Here is a 23706-nt window from a genome sequence, read left to right as displayed (position 1 = left end):
GAACGCGTGCCATGCATGCTCAGGAATCAAGTATTTTGGAAGCCGCGCATTGATGGGTGAGACTCAGTAACACAGCGGCATCAAAGTCACATCACCCGAGTACGGGGCTATACCAGGGAGGCACTGCTTGCTCAACGGCATCTACGATCTGTTTGTTCCAAATGTTACACAGCAGTGTCAATCATGTACCAAAAACTACAATCCTAGTGCGAACATTAAACGAGGGGGAGTGATCTTTATGTTTTGGAGTTGGACTTGCATCCTTTTCCAGAAGTCAGTTGTGAAGTAACGCTATCCCAGGAGTTATAGCTCGTGCTTTCTGGACCCAAATTGTTAAGAAGTTATTTTTTTTTGGGGGGGGGGAAGAAAGTTTTGCTGGGATAAAGTTTGAGCCAATCAGATTCGCAGTGGGATCGCCCTTGCTCCGCGGATGCCTGTCGTTGCTGCAGTTTGAGCGGCGCTCTCTCTCTCTCTAATGTAACCAAGTCCAGCCATCCGGGGCGAAGGTGAGCGTGCAAACTCCATCCAGAGCCATCTGAAGTCGTGCCCAGGCACCGGCTTAAAATCCTCCCGATCGTGGACACTAACTCTTCCAGAATGGACATACCGAAGGCTGCAGCCCTGGTGTGGTGTACCCTCTGCTGCTGTTGGGATTTTCTTTCTGTCCTCGAAGCTGCTACGCTGGGATCTCGGCAGAATCCCTCTTCCCGGGATGGTCCTGGTTCCTCACCATCCCTGGACAGGAAGCACGAGCGGACCTTCAAGCGCCATCGCACCGGCACGGTGGTGCCGCATGAGTACATGCTGTCACTTTACAGCAGCCTGTCGGAGAGCGAAAGGAAAGGGCTCAACAGCAGTCTGGTCCGTGCCCGAACCCGTGCCAACATGGTCACCAGCTTCGCGGACCAAGGAACTGGTGGGTAATGAAGGGCATTCCGTTAACTAACAGAAAACCCGCCGTTTAGCTGGCATTGCGCTTTTAACAGTAGCCGGTAAAGGACTGAGTGGCGCGAAATACAAGTATGTATTGTTTTCATCCCCAGCAGTCATTTCTCTCATTTCACTTCTACTCATTTCTCTTAAACAATTAGAGGCACGGGTTAATGACATATCTATAGATTTCGATATAGGAATACAGATAGGGTCAGCGAAATACATGAACTTATTAACCTGAACTCAGGCAGATATCATGCTAAATCTACAGCTGGGATAAGTCTTGAGGAAGAGACTTTGATCCAAAGTTACGATAAGAATTCTTAAAAAGTACTCGCCAGAAGCGTTTCTGCAGTTAAATTCATAGAGCGAATGACTGAATCAATCGTTTGTTGTAATGAATGTTTGCCAAAAAGTATATATATAAATATATGCTAAAACACACACACACACACATATATATATATATATATTTATGGCGCTTGGCAATTTAAGTGATCTTGAGTGTGTTCCTTAACTCAAGATTACTTTTATGGATGTATGTTCGCTGACCCACTATTGATGTTCCAGCAGAGTCGAAATAGCGACAGCATCTTGTCACTCACTAAGCATGCCCAAAGCATACTAAGATAGAGTAAAGCTCCACCGATCCGCAGTCAATTGTGTACCTATTCTGGACAGTGGATCTCAGGTGTGTACATTTTAATTTCTGGGTGTATGAGGCCGATCTCACGGTAAGCAATCAGATATATTAGATGCGATCTGCAGAGTGTCTGCACTATGTGGGCGACGCAATGAAGCAGACACTGGCACGCGTCTTCAGTGTCGATCACAATATCCTTTGCAAGGTTTAAATAATATTAAGACAAACACGACACATGTTTCCTGTTTAATGTTCCAAATTGCATAAGCCCCACACAATCGCTCAGATCTGCTTAGGTCACTGTACAAAGCCTCTCAACACAAATTTGCCAAAAAGAAAAAAAAACAGCCTTAATTTTGAGAATGATGTGATCGTGTATTGAATGAAACCCATCAAATAATGGACTTTAAGACCGGAGATGGCGCTGAAATCGGGAGGATGTCAACTTGTCAAGATTCTGTTCAAGGGAGACACCGGTTATATCTCATCCCATTGCGCCTACTTCCCTTGTATTTAACCAACAGCAGAACATGCTGGAAATAGACTGTCGGTCCGCCAGGAACTGAAATAAAAGGGCGGTTAACGTTTGGGGTCTGGCTCGGACAGCTGCTGTTGGCGCGGTGTGGTATCTCCAAGCACCTACAGTTATATCGTCTATCTTTATGCCGGCGAATTAAAGGTTGCCAGGAATAAAGCTGCTGCATTGCCTATTTAAATTAAGTCTAACTGGGTCCCATCTGGGTTTATTAATCTCTGCTGGAGCATCATTAGAACATGCAGCAATGAAATTGACTAATTTCAGTCGGAAATACTATTTTATTGTATTCCTCTGTGGAAGCGTGTTTCCACTACTTAAGGGCTAAATGATGGATCTATAAGGAAGTAAAGCCAGTGTGAATGCCCAAGGTAAGGCTGAGATTGAGATCCCCTACTGTAGCACCATCTTAGATCTCGTTCCGATCAATCTGCTGAAGATCGCCAGTGAAAATGAAATAGGACGCGATTACTCCAGATGCCGTTTGGAGTTGGTTGACGAGTTCGTGCGCATCCCTTCGAAAGGATAAATAATATTTCAGTTAGAAATACGGCCCTTTTTTTTTTCCAAACCAAAAGAAAGGTGAGCGATGTGTGGATGCAATTTGAAAGGCAGCCAATATATATGTGTATATATATATATATATATTGCATTTTTAACTGTTTCTTTCACGGTTACACGGCAGTTCTGAAGCCCGAGACAATGTTTGTATTCTGTATGAAAGGCTTTGTTCAGAAAATAAGCATAAATAAAGGCTGCAGAGAAATGATTTCTGCTTGCCAGGGACTTTGGCTTGTCAGGATTATCCACCCCCTTGCCTTCGAGAGGGGGAAAGCATTAACATATTTACCGCCTTCTACACACACTACTTCACCTCGTGAAATAAACATTTCAAGAGCTGTAAACAATAACCAACCCACACACACACATGTTCTGGGTGAGGTACTCTAATGTTTCAATGCAGCAGTGCCTGGGAATGTGGCACAAGTAAACACACCGGTGCAATTAAATGAGCCATTGTCAATGAAGTAGGAATGAATCCCAGGTAAATTTAAGGCTGGCCGGCAAGATGCTGTGGTTTATAAATCGCTTGACACTGCAGCTCCGTTAGTGCTTGTGCTAAACCGAGCAGCCGCGAGGCTGCTAAAACAGTCGAAGTCAGTCCAAGAAATCAAGGGGGTGGGGGGAAATGCTTGTAATATGTATTTTAAAAGTCACGTGTCTCGTTCAGACGGGAATCCCTCGACTAACTGTTTATTTGCCTGAGTTCTGAAGACTGTTGACGACTGGCACTTGGTTTTAACACCACGTTTGTGACCAAGCTTTTTCACCGCGGCCAAGCACACTTCACAGTGGTTTGTGCCTAACCCCAGCGTCTAACCTCACCGGGCAGAAATCCGTAAATCAAGCATGACACCAATGTTAAAATATTCCTAAATTATTTCAGCCGTGTCAAATAAAAGTATGATTTGTTTCATTAGAGGGGGGTGTTTTGGTAAAGGTTCGTCCTCAGGTTCAGTAGGTTGGCGACTAATGCGGCGCATTCGAATACCTGACAGTTCCGATGCGAATGGAAGGAGCGGAGAATCTGCTCCCACTCGGACGCTCGGCAGTAAATCACAGCTGTGGGGCTTCTGCATTGCCTGAATGTATATCCTATACACTCTGTGGAAACTATTAAACGAGAAGCCTCCATATAACTTCTGGATAGATGTTCGATTTCCAGACATTTCCTCACTAATTATTATTACAGGGTGAGCAGCCGAAGCACAAAAGCATCGAACAAAAGCAATTCGCGCCAGATTCCCACCAAGTTTTCTTGTTACTTGTCCTTTTCATTCCATTCCGTCTAGTCAGGAGTTCAATGTTTGTGCTTTAAGCCACCCACTTGATCCACTACCTTGCGAATTAGCCCAGATGCTAAAATTCTCCTACATAGTTCATGCCATTAGTTACCTGCGCTCATCTTGTTGGCCTGTATTAGTAAAAAAAAAACCCTAAAAATGAAGGGATAACATCTCTTTGTACAGTACCTTTCACGACCCCACAATGTCCCGAAAGCGCTTCAATAACTAAGTAGTTATTGAAAGTGTTATCACTGTTGTAATATAGGAATGAATCCAAACAGCGTTTGAATTGATAACTAGTTAATAAGTATAGTCTGGGTGACGTATTTGAAGAAGTAACAGCTGATAAACAATAACCACACACAGGCTCTCAATTACATGTTCTGAGCGAGATACCCCAATGCCTCAGTGAAATGGCAGTGAAACGGCTTTTCTCGTAACAAGTGCTGAGCACTTCTCCAGGCAGCTTTGTGTCGCTTACGTTCTCTTGAAGTGACCTGCGTTTTTTAAAGCACTGAAGTATTTTCTAAACGAGCTGCATATCTGGGAATTCATTAATACGGACAGCACCCGTGGATGAAGGCATTCCAGCCGAAAATGTTAAAAGGAGGTCCGACGTTCATTAAATACCTGTTAGGGCGCACTGTGAGACACAAATCCGGCTTCTCCAGCAACATTGTAGGGCGAGCGGGCATCAGCACTAACATATCACTAAAAGGGATATAAAGACCGCGGGACAAGTGCCTTCTATTCACAAACCGTCTGTTTCTCGCGTCACATGCAAAGCATATTTTATGTTCTGAGAAAATGGTCAGGGACTTACTTGCTCTGAAGATAACGCTAAAAACACTGTACGGCTGGTATTGTGTGAAGTGGCAGTATTTATTCAAACAACCCGCGGACAGTTGACGATTTTTTTTATTAACGTGGCCTTGTTTAATATTTGATGACTTCGCTGGTAAACGGGATTCACACAAAGGACAATTTGTGCATTCACATTTCAATCATTTTCTGGCAGGAGACGGGCTTGTAAAAATGTACAATGAAAGTGCAATTTTTTATAGTAGATTACCAATGGCATGAAATAATCGTTTGGGCATTTTATATAGTTCAAAACCGCAGAGAGAGAGAAAAAAGGTGAGGTAAATGGGACTTGGTCCACATACAGAGGGCGCGAGCGTGTAGCATTGAATCCGGATTAAACCACGGGTTTAATGTTTCTGTTGAAGAGTCGTACGGACTCGAAACGTTGACTGTATTCCTCTCCGTAGATGCTGCCAGACCTGCTGAGTTTTCCCAGGTATTTTTATTTTTGTTTTAAACCACGGGCACGTTAGAACAACTTCGGTTTACATGGTTACTCGGTGTAAGGCACAGGGGGACATTTGGACAGCCAATTGATTGATTATAAAGTTGTAGCGAAAGTAACCCAACCCTCTTCACACAAAAGGACACCACATCCACATCATTTCATAAATACGAACTTGAAGTCTTGGATTCGAAGCTCCTGATTCAGATCCTTAACATGTTCAGTGTCATTACTCAGATTTCAGCTGCGGGGGGGGGGGGGGGGGGGGGGGGGGGGTGCGGGGGGTCGGGAATAAGTGGGGTGGGTGGGGGGGGTGGGGGGGGGAACCGCTCTCCTGGAGCTGGTTTCCAAGCTATTGTGGGCAAATATATGGTAACTGCAAACTACCCCTTTAACACCCCAGTTATCATTCTGATCCAGATTGATGCAACAGAGAGTTGTACGAGTTAGGACTGTTAAATAACCACAAGAATGATGTTGGACCTAGGCGTTCTTCAAACACAATATGCCTTAACTGAAGACCCAGCAAACAGCGCCATGCCCCTGCATTACACCAATTCAGATTAATTTCCTAGTCAAGTATCGCTGAGATGAATTTACGAGGGGGAAACCCCGAGGAGACCCGAGCGTGCACCGAACTGTATTTAAGTAACAAGACTATGACATGAGAAATCGATACTACCGGGGACCTGACCCGGTCATTGATTTGTTTAAACGTATTTATTTTATCCCACCCTCCCCCCTCCCTCCGTAATTTATTATTCACTTCGCACAAAAGCCGAATGACTGGTAGCAGCGGTCAAAAGGTGGGCAGGCAACCTTATCTGGTTTGTATCTTAGTCAATTATCAGAAATAAATGTGTTCCAAATGCGGTTCACCAGAAGGCAAGAGGCTAACGTGCAATTAGCATTTCAGCTTTGTGTTTAGCGGCGAGGGATGTCCTGGTTCCTCAGCGCTGCTTTCCATTCCTTTTCAACAGGAACGAACGCCTTCCGCGCCCTGGAACGAAACGATATGAAAGATTTTCCCCTCGCAGCTGGCCATAATGCTCAAGGCTTCTATCTCCGATTCCAAGGTGCCGGTCTTTTCCCTTAAATAAGTCAAGCTGGGTTACGAAACGATATTTTTTTTTTCCGAGAACCCCGGGAACCAAATAAAGCAAACTGGCGGCGGGGAGAGGGTCGCACCTGACGAATACGGAGCTAAAACTTTTTTAGGTAAAAGCAAAAAATACTGCGGATGCTAGAAATCTGAAATTTAAAAAAAAACAGAAAATGCTGGAAAAATTCTTCAGGTCTGACAGCATCTGCGGAAAGAGTTAACCTTTCGAATCCGTACGACTCTTCTACAGAGTGAACGTTTGACTTTTCCTACAGACTCGAGACGTTAACCTGTTAAGCTCTGTCCACAGATGCTGTCAGACCTGCTGAGGTTTTCTAGCATTTTCTGTTTTTATTCATGGCTAACCATTCTTGGGCTCCTCGCCGTTTTTTGTTTTGACATAGCTAAAATCCATAGCCTCTTATGCTAAACTACCCGCTGACAACCTCGGAAATAAAGTGTCGACCGGTCTCCCAAATACATGAAAACAAGAAAGGTGACAGCACTCGATTGTTTGCCTTTGGTGCTCGGTGCGATAGGACCTTTTGTAAATAGTTTACTATTCAGTAAATACATTAAATTGTACAAATTTATTCAAACCTGTATATGAGCTGTATTCTAAACAGCAATAGAGCTCATTGTGGTACAGTGGATTTAGATTGCTATGAAATGGATTTTTTTTTTTAAAGTTACAAGCAAGTCCAAATGACTATGGTTCCAATCGTAAAAAATTGCAGTGCTTTGTTTACATTCTTGTGATTTTTTTTCTCTTATGCCCTTAAATTTTCTTTTGACGGATACCGTTGTGAATAAAGCTTTGATTGCAAAAAAAAAATATTTCAATGAAATAGCAGCCAAAGACGTTAAGCGCTGGAAATCTGAAATTTTGAAAAATGTTATCGCTCGGCTTCTGAAAAGAGAAAATACGGCTCATGCTGTTACATGCTTTGCCGGTGTTTTCTGCCTCTGTTGAAGTATAATTTCTACCCTACTGCAAAATGAGACTTTAAAAGTGACCAGATAGTCCAATGGAACTCACGGGAATGTTAGAAACATACATCTCAATGTTTTTAATACTGTAAGACTTTGAAACTAGACACTTCTTCCTGCACTTTCTAATGGAGGAGAAAGTGCCACTTCATTCTACACTCTCTAATGTAGGACAAAGTGCCACTTCTTCCTGCACTCTCTTCTGTAGGAGAAAGTGCCACTTCTTCCTGTCCTCTCTAATGTAGGACAAAGTGCAGGAAGAGGTGGCACTTTCTCCAACATTGGGGAGTGCAGCAAAATATGGTACTTTCTGCTACATTAGAGAATGCAGGAAGTGGCACTTTCTATTACAGAGGACAGTGCAGGAAGAAGTGCAGGAAGAAATTGCACTATTTCTGTAATAGAAAGTGCCACTTCCTGCATTCTCTAATGTAGCAGAAAGTACCATTTTTTGCTGCACTCCCCAGTGTTGGAGAAAATGCCACTTCTTCCTGTACTCTCTAACGTAAGAGAAAGTGGCATTTCTTCCTGTACTCACTGATGTAGGAGAAAGTGCAACTTCTTCTTGCACTCTCTTCTGTAGTAGAAAGTGTCACTTCCTGCATTCTCTAATGTAACAGAAAGTGCCATTTTTTTCCTGCACTACCCAATGTAGGAGAAAGTGCCACTTCTTCCTGTACTCTCTAACGAATGAGAAAGGGCCACTACTTTCTACAATCTCTAATGTAGGAGAATGTGTCAATTCTGCCTGTACTCTCTACTGTAGCAGAATATGTCACATCCTCCTGCATTCTTTAATGTAGGAGAAAGTGCAATTTCTTCCTCTACTCTCAATTGTAGGAGAAAGTGTCACTTCTTCCTGCACTCTCTAATGTAGGAAAAAGTGACGCTTCTTCTTGTGCTCTCTAATGTACGATAAAGTGCCACTTCTTCCTGAACACTCCAATGTTGGAGAAAGTGCCACTTCTTCCCATGCTCTCTAATGTAGGAGAAAGTGCCTCTTCTTCCTGTACACTCCAATGTTGGAGAAAGTGCCACTTCTTCCCATGCTCTCTAATGCAGGAGAAAGTACCCCTTCTTCCAGTACACCCTAGTGTTGGAGAAAGTGCCACGTCTTCCTGTACTCTCTAATGTAGGTGGAAGTGCCACTTCATCCTCTGTTCTCTAATGTATGAGAACATATCACTTCTTCCAACACAGCTTTTTTAGCAGAAAGTGCCACTTTTTTCTGCACTCTCTAATGTAAAATAAAGTGTCACTTCTTCCTGAAATCTTTAATGTAGGAGAAAGTTTCACTTCTTCCTGCACTCTCCAATGTAGCAGAAAGTGCCACTTCTACCTGAAATATTTAATGTAGGAGGAAGTTTCACTTCTTCCTGCACTCTCCAATGTAGCAGAAAGTGCCACTTCTACCTGAAATCTTTAATATAGGAGGAAGTTTCACTTCTTCCTGCACTCTCCAATGTAGCAGAAAGTGCCACTTCTTCCTGTACTCTCTAATGTAGGAGGAATTGCCACTTCTTCCAGTACTCGCTAATGTAAGATAAAGTGCCACTCCTTCCTTCATTTGCTAATATACGAGAATGTGCCACTTCATCCTGTACTCTCACATGTAGGTGAAAGTGCCACTTCTCCCTGTATGCGCTAATGTAGGAGAAAGTGCCATTTAATCCTCTACTCTCTAATGTAGGAAAAGTGTCACTTCTTCCTGCACTCTCTAATGTAGGAGACAATGCCATTATAATGTACGAGAAAGTGTGACTTCTTCCTGTACTCTCTAATGTTGGAGAAAGCGTTACTTCTTCTTGTACTCACTTATGTTGCAGAAAGTGCCACTTCTTTGTGCACTCTCTAATGCAAGAGAAAGTGCCATTGCTTTCTGTACTTTCTCATGAAGGAGGAAGTGCCACTTCTTCCAGTGCTCCCAAATGAGGGAGAAAGTGTCACTAATTTCTGTACCCTCTAATGTAGCAGAAAGTGCCATGTTTTCCTTAATCTTCTAATGTAGGGGAAAGAACCATTTCTCTCTGCACTCTCTAATGTAGGAGATAGTGCGACATTTCCCTGCACACTCTAATATAGGAGAAAGTGCCACTTCTTCCTGCACTCTCTAATGTGGGAGAAAGTGTCATTTCTTCCTGTGCTGTCTAATGTAGCAGCAAGTGTGACTTCTTCCTGCACTCTAATGTAGGACAATGTGCCACTTCCTCCTATGCTCTCTAATGTAGGCTAAAGCTCCATTTCTTCTTGCACTATCTAATTAGGAGAATGTGCCACTTCTTCATGTACTCTCTAATGGATGAGAAGGTACCACTTCTTCCAACACTAGCTATTTTAGCAGAAAGTTCCACTTCTTCCTGCACTCCCTAATTTATGAGAAAGTTCCACTTCTTGCTGTACTCTGTAATGTAGCAAAATTTGCCACTTCTTCCTATACTCTTTAATGTAAGAGAAAGTGCCACTTCTTCCTGTACTCTCTAATATAGATGAGTATATATGAGAAAGTACCAGTTCTTCCAACACTAGCTATTTTAGAAAAACTTTCCACTTCTTCCTGCACTCTCTAATTTATGAGAAAGTGCCATTTCTTGCTGTACTTTCTAATGTAGGAGAAAGTTTCACTTCTTCTAGTACTCTCTAATGTAGGAGAAAGTACCATATTTTCCTGTACTCTCTAATGTAGGTGGGAGTGCCACTTCACCTTCTGTTCTCTAATGTAGGAGAAAGTGCCATTTCTTCTTGTACTGCCCGATGTAGCAGAAAGTGTCATTTCTTCCTGTACTCTCTAATGTAGGAGAAAATGCAACTTTTTCCTTTATTCTGTGATGTAGGAGAAAGTGCGACTTCCTCCTGCACTCTCTAATGTAGGTGAAAGTGCCACTTCTTCCTGCTCTCTGGAGTGTATGAGAAAGTGCCATTCCAAGGTAGGAAAAGTGCCACTTCTTCCTGTAATCTTTAATGTAGAAGAAAGTGCCACTTCTCCTGCATTCTCTCATGGAGGAGAAAGTGCTACTTCTTCCTGTACTCTCTAATGTCACCAAATGTGCCACTTCTTCCTGTGCCCTCTAACATAGGAGGAAGTGTCACTACTTTTTGTACTCTCTAATGCACCAGAAAGTGCCACTTCTTCCTCTACAGTCTAATGTTCGAGAGTGTGCCACTTCTTCCTGTACCCTCTAATGTAGGAGAAAGTGTCACTATTTTTCTGTATTGTCTAATGTAGCTGAAAGGGCCACGTCTTCCTGTACTCTCTAATGTAGCAGAAAGTGTCACTTCTTCCTGTATATTCGAATGTACATGAGGGTACCATTCCAATGTAGGAAAATGCCGCTTCTTCTTATTCTCTCTAATGTACGTGAAAGTGTGACCTCTTCCTGTATTCTGTGGTTTAGGACAGAATGCCACTCCCTCCTGCACTACATAATGCAGGTGAAAGTGCCACTTCTTCCTGCACTCTCTAATGTTGGAGAAAGTGCCACTTCTTCTTGTTCTCTCATATGTAGGAGGAAGTGCCACTTCTTGCTGTACTCTCTAATGTAGGGGAAATTGCCACTTCATCATTGCTCTCTTATGTTGGAGAATGTGTCACTTTTCCCTGCACTCCCTCTAATGTAGGAGAACATTCCACTTTATCCTGTGCTCTCTAATATAGGGGAACATTCCACTTCCTCCTGTACTCTCTAATGTATGAAGAAGCAACACTTCTTCCAACAGTAGCTATTTTAGCAGAAACTGCCACTTCTTCCTGCACTCTCTAATGGAGTAGAAAGTTCCACTTCTTCCTCTACTCTCTGATGTATGAGAAAGTGCCAATTCTTGCTGTACTCTCTAATGTCGCTGAATGTGCCACTTCTTCCTGTGCCCTCTAATATAGGAGGAAGTGCCACTACTTTTTGTACTCTCTAATGCAGCAGAAAGTGCCACTTCTTCCTGCACTCTCTGACTGAGGAGAGTGTGGCACTTCTTCTTGCACCCTCTAATGTAGGAGAACGTGTAACTTCCTCCTGCATTATATAATGTAGGTGAAAATGCTCTCTAATGTCAGAAAAAATGCCACTTCATCATTGCTCTCTAATGTTGGAGAATGTGCCACTTCTTCCTGTAGTCTCTAATGTAGGAAAATGTTCCACTTAATCCTGCACTCTCTAATGAATGAGAAACTGCCACTTCACCCTGTACTCTCTAATGTAGGAAAAAGTGGCACTTCTTCTTGCACTCTCTAATGTAGGAGAAAGTGCCACATCTTCCTGTACTCTCTAATGTAGGGGAACGTTCCACATCTTCCTGTGACAAAAGTTCAAGGTGAGGGGTAGGAGGTTTAGGGGGCATGTGAGGCAAAACTTTTTTTACCCAGAGGGTGGTGAAGGCCTGGAATGTACTGCCTGGGAGGGTGGTTGCCTCACATCCTTCAAAAAGTACCTGGATGAGCATTTGGCATGTCATAACATTCAAGACTATGGGTCAAGTGCTCGAAAATAGGATTTGGTAGGTAGATCAGGTGTTTCTCACGTGTCGGTGTAGACCCGATGGGCTGAACGGCCTCGTATGCACTGTGATTCTGTGATACTGCGATACTCTCTAATATAGGAGGAAGTGCCACTTCTTTGTGTACTCTCTAATGTAGGAGAAAGTGCCAGTTCTTCCTTCACTCTCTAATGTAGGAGTAAGTGCCACTTCATCGTTGCTCTCTAATGTAAGTGAAAGTGCCACTTCTTCCTGTTCTCTCCAATAAAGGAGCAAGTGCCAATTCTATGGGCCAAGTGCTGATAAATGGGATTAGTTAGGGAGGTCAGGTGTTTCTCACATGTCGGTGCAGACTCAATGGGTCAACAGGCCTCTTCTGCACTGTGCTTCTGTGATTCTGTGATACACTCTAATATAGGAGGAAGTGCCACTTCTTCCTGGACTGTCTAACGTAGGAGAAAGTGTCACTTCATACTTGCTTTCTAATGTAGGAGAAAGTGTCACTACTTCCTGTATCTGTAATGTACGAGAAACTGCCACTTCTTGCTGTACTCACTAATGTTGGAGAGAGTGCCACTTCATCCTTTCTTTCTAATATAGGAGGAAGTGCCACTTCTTCCTGTACTATCTAATGTAGGAGAAAGTGTCACTTCATACTTGCTTTCTAATGCAGGGGAAAGTGTCACTACTTCCTGTATCTGTAATGTACGAGAAACTGCCACTTCTTGCTGTATTCTCTAATGTTGGAGAAAGTGTCACTTCTTCCTGTTCTCGCTAATGTAGGAGGGAGTGTCACTTCATCATTGCTCTTTCATGTAGGTGAAAGTGCCACTTCTTTATGCACTCTCTGATGTAGGAGAAAGTGGCACTTCTTCCTGTACTCTCTAATGCAGGAGAAAGTGTCACTTCTCCTGCAGTATATAATGTAGGCGAAAGTGCCACTTCATGCTGTACTCTCTAATGTTGGAGAAAGTGCCACTTTTCCCTGCACTCTCTCAAATATAGGAGCATGTTCCACTTCTTCCTGCACTCTCTAATGTAGGAGAAAGTGCCGCTTCTTACTGCACGCTCTAATGTAGTAGAAAGTGCCACTTCTTCCTGTTCTTTCTAATATAGGAGAAAGTGCCAATTCTATGGGCCAAGTGCTGGTAAATGGGATTAGGTAGGTAGGTCAGGTGTTTCTCACATGTCGGTGCAGACTCAATGGGCCAACTGGCCTCTTCTGCACTGTGATTCTGTGATTCTGTGATACACTCTAATATAGGAGCAAGTGCCACTTCTTCCTGTACTGTCCAATGTAGGAGAAAGTGTCACTTTTTCCTGCATCTGTAACGTACGAGAAACTGCCACTTCTTGCTGTACTGTCTAATGTAGGCGAAGGTGTGACTTCTTCCTGCACTCTCCATTGTAGCTGTAAGTGTCACTTCTTCCTGTACTCTCTAATGTAGGAGAAAGAGCAACTTCTTCCTTTATTCTGCGATGTACGAGAAAGTGCCACTTCTTACTGTATGTACTCTCTAATGTAGGAGAAAGAGCAACTTCTTCCTTTATTCTGCGATGTACGAGAAAGTGCCACTTCTTACTGTACTCTCTAATGTAAGTGCAACTTTTTCCTGTATTCTGCAATGTAGGAGAAAGTGCGACTTCCTCCTGCACTCTCTAACATCGGACAATGCACCACTTCTTCCTGTACCCACTAATGTAGGAGAAAGTGCCACTTCTTCCTGCACTCTGTTGTGGGAGAAAGTTTCATTTTTCCTGAAATCTTTAATGTAGGAGAAAGTGCCATTCCAACGTAGGAAAAGTGCCACTTCTTCCTGTACTCTTTATTGTAGGGGAAAGTACCACTTCTTGCTGCACTGTCTAATGTAGGAGAAAGTGCCACTTTTTCCTGTACTCCCTAATGTATGAAAAAATACCACTTCTTCCAACACAGTTATTTTAGCAGGAAGTGTCACTTTTTCCTACATTCTCTAATGTAGAATAAATTGCTACTTCTTCCTGAGCTCTCTAATGTAGGAGAAAGTTTCACTTCTTCCTCCACTGTCTAATGTAGGAGAAAGTGTATCTTCTTCCTGTACTCTCCACTGTGGGAGAAATTTGCCATTTCTTCCAGTTCTCGCTAATGTAGGAGAAAGTGCCACTCCTTCCAGTACTCTCTAATGTAGGAGTAAGTGCCACTTCTACCCATGCTCTTTTATATAGGAGAAAGTGCCACTTCTTCCTGCGGTCTCTAATATACGAGAACATGCCACATCATCCTGTACTCTCACATGTAGGAGAAAGTGTCATTACTTTCTGAACTGTCTAATGGAGCAGAAAGTGCCTCTTCTTTCTGTACTCTCTAACGTAGGAGAAAGTGCTACTTCTTCCTGTACTCTCTAATGAATTAGAAAGTGCCATGCCCACCTTCACTCTCTAATGTAGGTGAAAGTGCCATGACTTCCTGCACTCTGGAATGTACGAGAAAGTGCCATTCCAAGGTAGGAAAAGTGCCACTTTTTCCTGTAATCTTTAATGTAGGAGAAAGTGCCACTACTTACTGTATTCCTTCATGTCAGAGGAGGTGCCTGTTCTTCCTGCACTTTGTAATCTAGGAGAAAGTGCGAGTTCTTCCTGCATTCTCTCATGGAGGAGAAAGTGCTACTTCTTCCTGTACTCACTAATGTAGGGGAAGGTGTCACTGCTTCATGTACTCGCTAATTAGGAGGAAGTGCCAATTCTTGCTGTACTCTCTAATGTCGCCAAATGTGCCACTTCTTCCTGTGCCCTCGAATATAGGAGGAAGTGGCACAACTTTTTGTACTGTCTAATGCAGCAGAAGGCGCCACTTCTTCCTGTACTCTCTAATGCAGCAGAAAGTGTCACTTCTTCCTGTACACTATAATGGATGAGAGAGTACCATTCCAATGTAGGAAAAGTGCCACTTCTTCCTGCACTCTTTAATGTAGGAGAAAGTGCAACTTCTTCCTGTATTCTGTGATGTAGGAGGGTGTACCACTCCCTCCTGCACTCTATAATGTAGGTGAAAGTGTCACTTCTTGCTGTACTCTCTAATGTAGGGAAAAGTACCACTTCTTCCTGTTCTCTCTAATATAGGAGAAAGTGCCAGTTCTTCCTTCACTCTCTAATGCAGGAGAATGTGCCAGGTGTTCCTTCACTGTCCAATGTAGGAGAAAGTGCCACTTCTTCCTGCACTCTAATGTAGGAGAACATTCCACTTCTTCATGTCCTCTCTAATGTAGGAGAATGTGCCACTTCCTCCTGTAGTCTCTAATGTAGGAGAACGTTCCACTTCATCCAGCACTCTCTAATGAATGAGAATCTGTCACTTCCCCCTGTACTCTCTAATGTAGGAGAAAGTGGCACCTCTTTCTGCACTCTCTAATGTAGGAGAAAGCAGCACTTTTTCCTGTATTCTCTAATGTTGGAGACAGTACTACTTCATCCTGTACTGTCTAGTGCAGGAGAAAATGCAACTTCTTCCTGTAGTCTCTAATGTAGGAGAAAGCGGCACTTCATCCTGCACTGTCTAAAGTAGACAAAAGTGTGACTTCTTCCTGCACTCTCCTTTGTAGCTGAAAGTGACACTTCTTCCTGTACTCTCTAACGTAGGAGAAAGTGCAACTTCTTCCTTTATTCTGTGATGTAGAAGAAAGTGCCACTTCTTACTGTACTTTCTAAGGTAAGGGTGACTTCTCCCTGTATTCTGCAATGCAGGAGAAAGTGCCACTTCTTACCGTACTCTCTAATGTAACTGCAACTTCTTCCTGTATTCTACGATGTAGGAGAAAGTGCAACTTCCACCTGCACTCTCTAACATCGGACAATGCACCACTTCTTCCTGTACCCTCTAAAATAGGAGTAAGTGCCACTTCTTCCTGCACTCTCCATCGTAGGAGAAAGATTCACTTCTTCCTGAAATCTTTAATGTAGGAGAAAGTGCCATTCCTAGGTAGGAAAAGTGCCACTTCTTCCTGCACTCTTTATTGTAGGAGAAATGCCACTTCTTCCTGTACTCTCTAATGTAGGAGAAATACCATTTCTTCGTGTACTCCCTAACATATGAGAAAGTACCACTTCTTCCTGTATTCTGTGACGCAGAAGTAAGTGCTTCTTCTTACTGTACTCTCTAATGTAAGTGCAACTTCTTCCTGTATTCTGTGATGTAGGAGAAAGTGTGACTTCCTCCCGCACTCTCTAACATCGGACAATGCACCACTTCTTCCTGTACCCTCTAATGTAGGAGTAAGTGCCACTTCTTCCTGCACTCTCTATTGTAGGAGAAAGTTTCACTTCTTCCTGAAATCTTTAATATAGAAGAAAGTGTCATTCCAAGGTAGGAAAAGTGCCACTTCTTTCTGCACTCTTTATTGTAGGGGAAAGTGCCACTTCTTCCTGTACTCCCTGACATATGAGAAAGTACCACTTCTTCCAATACAGCTATTTTAGCAGCAAGTGCCACTTTTTCCTACATTCTCTAATGTAGGAAAAAGTGCCACTTCTTCCTCCACTCTCTCTAATGTAGGAGAAAGTTTCACTTCTTCCTCCACTATCTCTAAAGTAGGAGAAAGTGCATCTTCTTCCTGTGATGTATGTTCAAGGTGAGGGGCAGGAGGTTTAGGGGGGATGTGATGCAAAACTTTTTTACCCAAAGGGTGGTGACAGCCTGGAATGCACTGCCTGGGAGGGTAGTGGAGGTGGGTTGCCTCACAATCTTTAAGAAGTACCTGGATGAGCACTTGGCGCGTCATAACATTCAATGCTATGGGCCAGTTGCTGGAAAATGGGATTAGGTAGGTAGGTCAGGTGTTTTCACGTGTTGGTGCAGACTCGATGGGCCGAAGGGCTTCTTCTGCACTGTTATTCCATGATACTCTCTAATATAGAAGAAAGTGCCACTTCTTCCTGTTCTCTCTAATTTAGGTGAAAGTGCCAGTTCTTCCTTCACTCTAATGTAGGAGAAAGTGCCACTTCATCATTGCTCTCTAATGTAGGTGAAAGTGCCACTTCTTCCTGCACTAACTAATGTACGAGAAACCACCACTTCTTCCTGTACTCTAATGAAGGAGTAAGTGTCACTTCCTCCTGCACTATATAATGTAGGTAAAAGTGCTCTCTAATGTTGGAGAAAGTGCCACTTCATCCTTTCTTTCTAATGTAGGAGAAAGTGTCACTTCTTCCTGCATCTTTAGTGTATGAGAAACTGCCACTTCTTGCTGTACCCTCTAATGTAAGAGAAGGTGCCTCTTCATCCTGTTCTCTCTAATGTCAAAGAGAGTGGCACTTGTTCCTGCACTCTCTAATATAGAAGAAAGTGGCACTTCTTCCTGTATTGGAGAAAGTGCCACTTCAGGCTGTACTCTCTATTGTAGGAGAAAGTGCCACATCATCATTGCTCTCTAATGTAGGAGAAAGTGCCACTTCTTCCTGCACTCTCTAATGTAGGGGAACATTCTACTTCCTGTCCTCTCTAATATAGGAGTGTGTGCCACTTTTGCTGTACTCTCTAATGTAGGAGAAAGTGCCACTTCTTCCTCCATTCTCTGATGTACGAGAAAGTGCCAATTCCTGCTGTACTCTCTAATGTCGCCAAATGTGCCATTTCTTCCTGTGCCCTCTAATGTAGGAGAATGTGTCACTGCTTTCTGTGTTGTCTAATGTAGTAGAAAGAGCCACTTCATCCTGTCATCTCTAATGTAGGAGAAAGTGCCACTTCTTCCTGCACTCTCTAATGTAGGGGAACATTCCACTTCCTGTCCTCTTTAATGTAGGAGAAAGTGCCACTTCTTGCTGCACTGTCTAATGTAGGTGAAAGTGTGATTTCTTCCTGTATTTTCATTATAGCTGAATGTGCCACTTCATCCTGCACTCACTAATGTAGGAGATCATTCCACTTCTTCCTGTATTGTCTAATATTGGAGACAGTGTCACTTCATCCTGCACTCTAATGTATGAAAAAGTGCCACTTCCTCCTGCACTCTCTAATGTAGGTCAAAGTGCCATTTCTTCCTGCACTGTCTAATGTAGGTGAAAGTGGGACTTCTTCCTGCACTCTCCATTGTAGCTGAAAGTGTCACTACTTCTTGTGTTCTCTAATGTAGGAGAAAGTATCACTTCTTCCTGCATCTCTAATGTATGACAAACTGCCACTTCTTGCTGTACTCTAGGAGAAAGTGTCACTTCATCCTATACTCTCTAGAGTAGGAGTAAGTGCCACTTCTTCCTGTAGTCTTAGGTGATAGTGACACTTCTTCCAGTATTCTCTAATGTTTGAGACAGTGCCACTTCTTTCTGTGCTCTCTAATGTAGGAGGATGGGCCACTTCTTCCTGTACTCTCTAGTACTCTCTAATATTGGAGGAAGTTCCACTTCTTCCTGTACTCTCTAATGTAGGAGAAGTGCCCCTTCTTCCTGCACACTCTAATGTAGGAGAAAGTGCCCCTTCATCCTGCACTCTCTAATGTAGGAGAAGTGCCCCTTCATCCTGCACTCTCTAATGTAGGTGAGAGTGACACTTCTGCCTTTTCTAATCTTAGAACATGTCACAGATTCTGGCCTACAGTATTTAACATGTAAATTGGACGCTGCTGCGCTTCCATCCCTAACATTGAAAAAAGCTCACTCGGGCAGCGGATGCCTCTGCATACATTTAAGTTCCCCTTCCAGCTGACCACAGAGCTATGTGTAGACACACCTGTGGCAGTTTAAAACTCTTTCCACAGCCAGTGCATTGGAACTCTCGCTAGGCTGTGTTTCAGTGTTTTTTCAACCACACGCAGTTTAACTCTCGTCTGCTTTGTTGCGTGTGTAATTGGACTGAGGCGGCTCCAGCAATATAATTCCATATTCGGAATTTATTATAACGACGAATGCCATTTGGGTTGGGATCTACAACTGAGCATTTACTCAGAAGATATATGTGCTAGGGCTCGGAAAGAACCGCTGGCGACTGCAGCTGAATTTCCACCCTCAACTAGCCAAGTCTAACCTCAGCTGCTGTGAGATTGTAAGGTCACGGCAGAGGACAGTCTGACTGCTGCATTCTGCGATGAAGCAGATCAAACCAAGTCTTCTGGGTTTTGGGCAGTGATCAATTAGTCCCTGCGCTGGAACGGGAAAATATCCTTAACCAGTGAGATATATATATATATATATATAACCTCTGGCAACAGCTGTTTTCCAGAACCCTACTGAGTCCATTCGAACCAGTAGTTAACCCCCTCACCCCCTTCCACCCAAGAAATGTTCACGTGGTGATGTTCCAGGAGCGAGTTTATCATTTTGGCTACAGGGCATCACCCGTTTCCCTGCTTCGAAGCTAAGGGGATATTTTGCACCAAAATGCAGCGATTTGTTGTTTCACTTGCACGTGCGTCAGCTTTCTGTGTGCGTCTCATTTTACTGTGTTCGGAAAGATTACACACATTTGCAGACCACGAGGCCTTTCAGCCCTGGGAGTAGAAGCAGTTTGGGGGGAAAAAATAAGGTGTAATATCATTACATAGGGCGATAATTAATTACTTTGAAAACTAATGGAAATACTCGTTTAAAAATGCTTCCTGTCCAGCCAATTTTGTACAATTGTGCATTGTAACAATGAATCGAGGGCCACGGATTAATTTAGTTACTCCTATTTGCTACTTCCTCAAGCAATGCAATGAGACCGCTGTCCAATGACACAGATCCTTCCCTATAAGAAACATAGATCTTAGGCCCAGCAAGAATTTTAGCATATATTTTCTTTAACTGTGTGCTCCTCATATTTTGCCATCACTTAGAAAATATTACTTAAAGAAACACGCTGCTCCTGAATGTGAGTATTGGCGAGTAGCTGAACTACAGAGATCAAACGGATGCCAGCCAATTCGTTGAGTGAGCTGCTCTTTTAGGGGGTTAAATCGCACCCTTACTATTGGCTTCGTCACTCTGTGTGTTAGGGAAGGGAAATCACGGCGGGGAAATCCCCCTCTGCATCAATCCAGTGATCCAGGCTGGACGTTGTGCCTGTGTGAAAATTGGACAACAGCAGGTCAGGGGAGCGTTGTGATGCCCCCAGTGGCCCAATAGTCTGTCCAAACTCAGCCCTGGCTCATGTATCAATAATGGCCAGTTGTGTGGGGCTGTGAAGAGTGACCCAGGAAATAGTTAATTTCTTCAAAAGAGGGCAAAGTAGAAAATTCGTAAGGAAAAATAAATGTATTCGCTAATACGCCTGAGCAGCAATAAAACCGTTGTCATAATGAAATGTTTAACGCAGAGTGCACAGGTTTACAACCATGGACACTCATGATGTCTGTTGGCAAAGCGTTGATGCACTTATCATTCTAGGCAGACGATGCCACTTTTTAAATATTCATTTTTGGGATGGGGTTATATTGGCAAGGCTGCGTCTATCGCCCATCCCAAGTTGCTTTGAGAAGATGGTGATGGAGTTTCTCTTTGGACCTGCGCAGTTCTTATGCTGATGGCGCACCCAAAAGCTGCGTAAGGTAGTGAATTCCGGGATATTAACGTATCTTTGCTGGAGGAATGGCAAAATAAGCGTGTGCCTTAAAGGGAGACTTGGAAGTAATGCTGTTCCGTTATTACTGTTCTTGTCCTTCTCGATGGCGGAATTGGCAGGTAAGGGCGGTGCTGTCAAGTGAATTATGCCGTACATCCTGTAGTCCGTACAAACTGCAGCCATGGTGCACTGATAATGATGGACGTGAATATTGCGTTCAAGGTTAGGAGTGTCAACCAAGCTCGTTGCTCTGTCCGGGATGGTTTCAAGCTTCTTGAGTGTTGTTTTGGCAGTACAAAGTCAGGCGGCTGATGATTAGGCATAAACCCTCCTGACTCTTGTCGCCGCTATGTTAATATTGCTGGTCCATTTAAGGTTTTGGTTAATGGTGACTCCGCAGATATAATAGTGGGGAATTCGTCGATGCCGCTGAAGCTTAGGCCAGGTACTGTCAATCTCTATGGCTCAGCTCTCTGTGTTCTTTATGCTGCTTCTCTGTAACTGCAATTCCCCTGTGGAACAGTTAAACTTTAAATCTTAAAAAAAAATACTGGTCGCAGTGTTTGCATTTTTCGAACGTTTTAACTTAACCCGAGGTGGGTTTACAAAGCAGAGTTGGCACCTCGTAAATGGTCTGTGCGTTCAGATGAGGCCCGATTGTTGCGCTGTGTGAAGCGGAAACTCCTTTGGAACACAACTACTACACCTTTTGTTTTGCCGCCTGAATAGAATGAGTGCGAGACAAGGACTGGGGAGGCTGGGGGGCGGAACACCGTTTAAAAATAAGTGGTCTCCAGTTTAAGACGGAGATGAGGGTTTTTTTTTAATATATCTGAGAAAGTCGCGAGTCTGTGGAATTCTCTTCCCCAGAGAGCAGTGGAGGGTGGGTCACTGAATATGTTTAAGGATGAGTGAGATAGATTATTGATTAAGAAGGGAGTCAAAGGATATCGGGATGTAGGCAGGAATGTGGAGCTGAGATCACATTCAGATTATCCACGATCTTATTGATTGGCAGAACAGGCTCGAGGGGCCGAATGGCCCACTCCTGCTCCTAATTCATTTGTTCATGTGTCTAATAATGTAAAGGTGCATTCTCCCGGAGCTGTTGAATATTTCAGACGGATGCCAAGAGTAGCAACCGCACCAAACTCATCGGAAGGCCATAATTCTTCTTTAGGTTCGTTATTTGGCGGCGTCTTTAACTTAAATGTCTAGTAAATTATCCAAAATGAATATACAGCAGATAGGATAACATTTGATTAACGGTGTGAAGCAGATCCCAAATGGAAATAAAATTATAAAAATACACCAATTAGATGTGCTCCAGTTTAACAATAAACAGCGAGCAATTTTTAAAAAAAAATCATAGTTTCTACACAACCATGACAAGGGTGTAGAATTATCATGGACTTGCACGTCCATCATGTCTTCTTCACCACGATCGACTTTATTTCAGTCCAGTCCTGATTTTATCTTCTCAGTTTGTTGCCCGCACTTGCCTCCCTCTGCGCCTTTTCCTCCATCGCGGCGTTCATTCTGCTCAGTTCGATCTCTTCTCTGTTCTTTTTTTTTCAGACGGAACCTCCGTTGGGAAGAAACAGAGGTACCTGTTCGACATCTCCAACCTGCCGAGCACCGGCGAGCTGGTGGGAGGCGAGCTGAGGATCTTTAGAAAGTTCCCAGCAAACCTGCAGGCGGCGCTGTCCCGGGGCGGCGGCCTGTATCGGATTTTGCTACATTCCTGCCAAGAGCTGGGGAATCGCCCCCCGAAGCGCCTCGACTCGCGGACGGTGGATATCCTGGACGCCGATTCATCCAGCTGGCAAGTGTTCGACGTGTGGGATTTACTGCGAAGCCACATCACTGCGAGCCTACTGTGTTTGGATGTGGAAATTATTTCCGATTACTCCCAGGAGGTTTTAGACCCCAGGCTTTTGGGATTTAATCGCTCTGATCTCCAGCCTCAGGAAAAAGCCCTTCTGGTGGTGTTCAGCAACACGAGGAAAAAGGAGAACCTCTTCCGGGAGATCAGAGATAAGATCAAATCACTGGGTGGATCGGATTCGCTGCAAGCCAGCCATGGAGCCAATGTCAAGCGCCGGAGGAAAAGGAGAACTGCCTTTTCAAGCAGAGCCAGCAGGGGAAGCGGAAAAAAAGCCAGATCGAGATGTAGCCGGAAGCCTCTGCATGTTAACTTCAAGGAGCTGGGCTGGGACGACTGGATCATCGCGCCTTTGGACTATGAGGCATACCATTGCGAAGGGATCTGCGACTTCCCACTCCGATCCCACCTTGAGCCCACCAACCACGCCATCATACAAACGTTGATGAACTCCATGGACCCGGAGACGACGCCCCCCAGCTGCTGCGTCCCGTCCAAGCTCAGCCCCATCAGCATTCTGTACATAGACTCGGGCAACAACGTGGTTTATAAACAGTACGAAGACATGGTGGTGGAATCGTGCGGATGCAGGTAGCACCTTGCGGTTGGTCGATCGAGAGGCCAGCGGTTCCCCGAAGCTGATTTGCCGTGAAGCCCAGTGACCGCAGCGGGTTGATAAATGCCGATAAAGGCGCCGGTTGCCCTCGAGTGCCGAATGGCAAGGCTCGCCCTTGGGTCCAAGGGGGTGGCGGCTTTCTGAGTTTGAGGGAGCTTGCACCAATACAGCGAATGATGTCTCAACATGTTGTGAATTGGATTATGGGCCACGCACAGACAACGCACTACATGTGTTTAATTTGAAATGAGGCGAAGGACTGACTGACCCCGATGTGCCATTTGTTGCTTACAGATTTTTCTTTACTCCAGGGACGGGTGATGACAAGTTGGGAAGTTCACTTAAACGTAAAAATCCACTCCATCTGCTATTTTTCGTAGCGTGACTTAGCGCCCACATTCAGTCATTATTTGCAATTTGATCACTGCATTGTCCCAGTGGGGGCATCGCTGTAGCGGCGGAGGAGCGGCCCCGTCTGGTTTTCATCATTATTAACATGTGCTAACAAACGTGAGTCAGCTGCAAGCCGAAGGCCCATCCTGCAATCACTGAAAAGGAAAGCGAGCTCTCTCCTTGCGAAAATAACACATCCACACCTCACAAGGATTGAAACTCCAATTGCTTTCAATATTATAGCCAGAACCATCCCCACCCCCCACCCCCCGCAACCCCCCGTCCCCAAAATCGCCTGTTAAAAATAGCAAAGAACCGTACCCTTCTATTGAAAGGAAACCAGACCCAGTGATTTATTTTTTGTTTTAGGTAGAAAATTACTCCATTACAATGCTAAATCCGTTAAACCAGTCTGCCCATTGTGCGAGTCTGCTTAGGGCTTTCAATGTCAATTTCACAGTAAAGCAGTGCCAGTGTTAGACT

The 23706-nt window shown here is 44.0% G+C and overlaps 1 protein-coding gene across 1 annotated transcript; it reads left to right on the top strand.

Moving 5' to 3' along the window:
* The first annotated feature begins 586 nt into the window (after nucleotides 1–586).
* Nucleotides 587–22876, top strand: gdf7 (growth differentiation factor 7). Its single transcript, XM_041188539.1, has 2 exons — nucleotides 587–916; nucleotides 21908–22876. Exons 1-2 carry the CDS (start codon nucleotides 598–600, stop codon nucleotides 22807–22809), a joined length of 1221 nt encoding a protein of 406 aa, XP_041044473.1. The 5' UTR covers nucleotides 587–597; the 3' UTR covers nucleotides 22810–22876.
* Nucleotides 22877–23706: the final 830 nt, after the last annotated feature.

Source organism: Carcharodon carcharias, chromosome 5 (genome assembly GCF_017639515.1).
Source record: "Carcharodon carcharias isolate sCarCar2 chromosome 5, sCarCar2.pri, whole genome shotgun sequence".
In the NCBI taxonomy this organism is placed as follows: Eukaryota; Metazoa; Chordata; class Chondrichthyes; order Lamniformes; family Lamnidae; genus Carcharodon; species Carcharodon carcharias.
Note: the sequence above shows the minus strand (reverse complement) of the source record. Positions and strands in the feature narration are given on the sequence as shown.